Source organism: Clytia hemisphaerica, unplaced genomic scaffold (assembly GCF_902728285.1).
Source record: "Clytia hemisphaerica strain Z4C2 unplaced genomic scaffold, Clytia hemisphaerica genome assembly, whole genome shotgun sequence".
NCBI classification, from domain to species: domain Eukaryota; kingdom Metazoa; phylum Cnidaria; class Hydrozoa; order Leptothecata; family Clytiidae; genus Clytia; species Clytia hemisphaerica.
Genome location: NW_027104077.1, coordinates 54,139 through 57,424, shown reverse-complemented (window position 1 = coordinate 57,424; position 3,286 = coordinate 54,139). Strand labels below are relative to the sequence as shown.

The 3,286-nt window shown below is 35.9% G+C and overlaps 1 protein-coding gene across 1 annotated transcript; it reads left to right on the top strand.

Annotated features, from left to right (window-relative positions):
* The first annotated feature begins 594 nt into the window (after window positions 1–594).
* On the top strand, window positions 595–2,804 carry LOC136812636 (uncharacterized). The gene is made up of 2 exons (XM_067069165.1): window positions 595–1,317; window positions 1,920–2,804. Exons 1-2 carry the CDS (start codon window positions 599–601, stop codon window positions 2,680–2,682), a joined length of 1,482 nt encoding a protein of 493 aa, XP_066925266.1. The 5' UTR covers window positions 595–598; the 3' UTR covers window positions 2,683–2,804.
* Window positions 2,805–3,286: the final 482 nt, after the last annotated feature.

Sequence of the window (3,286 nt, the reverse complement as noted above, 5' to 3'; positions counted from 1 at the left end):
TTATTTATAGTGTCAAATTCATTATTTATAGTGTCTAATTCATAATTTTTAGTGTCTAATTCATTATTTATAGTGTCTAATTCATAATTTTTAGTGTCTAATTCATAATTTTTAGTGTCTAATTCATAATTTTTAGTGTCTAATTCATTATTTACAGTGTCTAATTCATTATTTATAATGTCTAATTCATTATTTATAATGTCTGATTTCTCATTCATAATGTCTCATTTCTTATTTATAATGTTCAAATTTTAATTTATGATGATTGATTTTTGATTACTTCAAACTTGTAATGTCTAACTTTTTATCTATAGTATCTAATTTTTAATTTATAGTGTCTAATTTTCAATTTATAGTGTCTAATTTTTAATTTGTAGTGTCTAATTTTTTTAGTTTATTACTATCTAATTTTTTATTTGTAATGTCTAATTTTTAATTTATAGTGCGTCTGATTCATAAATTTTTAGTGTCTAATTTTATAAATTATGATATCTAAACTACACATTTTATAATGTCTAAAGTTAAAAAAAAAGTCCATTAGGACATGTCCAGAATTCCTGAGCATGCGCTGTTAAGATTACCCACAATACCTTTCTTAATGTCCAAATCACAAACACAAATAAACATGGCGGATGAAGTGGTAGGAGACGTAGTTTCATTCTTGGATAAACTTCCTGATGAGTTTCGAGATATACATTCTCGTATTGATGCGATGCAAGCTTTAGAACATTGTCAGATTAGATTGGAAAATGTTACAAACATGCTGAATTTACTGAACGATTTACTTAAGAATGAAAACAACCAGTTAATTATTGATTCAATGCAATCCCTCTTGAGGACAGCACAAGATGCAAGCCATAGATTGAGTGGTTTGCTAGTGAACCGTCGTCATCAAACTAACCAGACTCCTAGTATGGGAAGACCGAGAAAGGAGTTAACAGTGGATGAGATAACTAATGGTTTTGAGATCTTCAGGAACTGGAAAGTTGTGGCATGGACATTAGGTGTCTCTTACAGAACGTTATTGAGGAGGCGCAGTGAGCATGGAATAGATATATCTCAAGTAAGAGGCCCAAGAGTCACATATACAGTCATATCCCATGAAGATTTGTGTAGTCAAATTCAAGAAATATTGCAAATTCTTCCAGATGCTGGTGAAACGATGGTAATAGGTGCGCTGAGATCAAGGGACATATTTGTACAAAGAAGAAGAATTCGCGATGCAATCAATGATGTTGATCCTGTTGGGCGAGCATTAAGACGGACAATATCAGTTGTTAGAAGAGTTTATAATGTTGCTAGTCCGAATTCACTTTGGTAAGAAAGGATAATTTTTTGCTTTTAAAAGGAGGATAGCATAATGATTTGAAGGTTTTTTCAGAGGATTGTATCTCTGGTATCTTTCGCGAAATACAGTACACCTATGTAATTCGAAAACTTATTCGAAAACTTTTACAAACAAAACAACTAAAGCTTAAAATCCCGGGGGGGGGGTACTTAGGCAAAATGGGTGCCGGGTATGTGCGAGCCATAAGGGTACCTTTTCTCATTCCTCAAAAGTCTCTCAAAGGGGTACAAATTCAAAAGTTAGTCTCTGAAAGGGTCCCAAAATCACAAAAATCAAAAATTTCTCTCTCAAAGGGTCACGATTTCCAAGAATTTTGACCAAAATTTGGGGAAAATCGAACCAAAATTTGGAAAAATTGGACCAAAATCTAGGAAAAAGTCTCTCAAAGGGTCCCAAAATCACCAAAATTTTCTCTCTCAAAGGGTCGATTTTCGATTTTCGCCTCGGACATACCCGTCACCTCGCAAACCTAGTACCCCCGCCTGGGCTTAAAACATAATCAGACTTGATCAAACTCCGCCTATAATTCGACAATTCGTGTATAATTTCAAAACTATCATTTATCTTTTAGGCATATTGATGGTCACCACAAGTTGATTCGCTGGCGGTTCGTAATCCATGGTGGTATCGACGGATACACGAGAAGGATAACTTATCTCCACTGCAGTGATAACAATCGTGCTGGCACAGTTTTAACATTATTTGAGAATGCTGTCCGAAATTTTGGTCTCCCATCAAGAGTTCGAAGTGATATGGGAACGGAAAATGTAGACGTAGCCAGATTTATGGAGAGGAACAGGGGGCATAATAGAGGTAGTATTATTATGGGATCATCCGTCCATAACCAGCGCATTGAGCGATTATGGCTGGACGTCAAGCGGCTTGTTGTTGTTCGCTTTCAATCCATATTCTACTTCCTGGAAGATGAAGGTTACTTGGACCCTATTGACGAATTGCATTTGTATATCTTGCATTTGATTTTTCTCCCCATTATTAATATAGCTTTAGACGAGTTGGCAAGAGATTGGGACAATCATCCGTTAAGTAGTGAAAATAACTTTTCTCCTGGGCAGTTGTGGCACCTTGGCCTGATGAGGTATCGAGACGAAAACCCAAACGGCTACGCTCAGCTTCAAAATCCTAACTGGAATGAGTATGGTATTGACTACCAAGGACCAGTAGCAGATGACGAGGACTTGGGAATAGTCGTACCGAGAACCTATTATCCATTGACGGCAGAGGAACAACGCCGTGTAAACGATATAATAGCTGGAGCCCGTCGAAATGACGAAGTCGAAACCTATATAAACGTTATAAATTGTTTAGAAAACTAAAACACACACGAGTTTTGGCAAATTTTCGCTTTCATAATTCTGGTCCAATGCCAAATTAAATTTCATTCGCCGCTAAATAGCAGCAACAGAACAACTCAAATTCACTTTAAGTGTTCACTGATTTCCGCTAGTTTGTAGAAACCAGATTCAACAATTGGGCTAATTCCCACGAGCCTGGTTTTTACATACAAGCAGGAATCAGTGCACACTACCGTACGGACGATTATAATTTTCTAATAACTCGATTTATTTACACCCAGTTAGAAAACTTTTTTCATCTTCTAAATCTATTTTTGATTCACTATATTTCTTGGCACACTTTGACACTTTCTATTGGGTTCAGCTAGGCTTATAGGCTGCATTTTATTTTATTTTATTTCATCCAATGATTGCATTTAGGTTAAGGTAAAAAAACGAGAAATCGTCATATCGAGCAGTCGTTTAATCCACTCGTTTTGCTTATCTAGCACCAAAAGAAATTTTCTTATGACACGCACTGCTCTAAAGGTCAGGAAAATTTTCAGGGATATTGACCCACTCCTTTAAAGCTTTAACGTGGGCAGCCGCAAATACACCAATGGAATATCAAACAATCGTTTTGCTC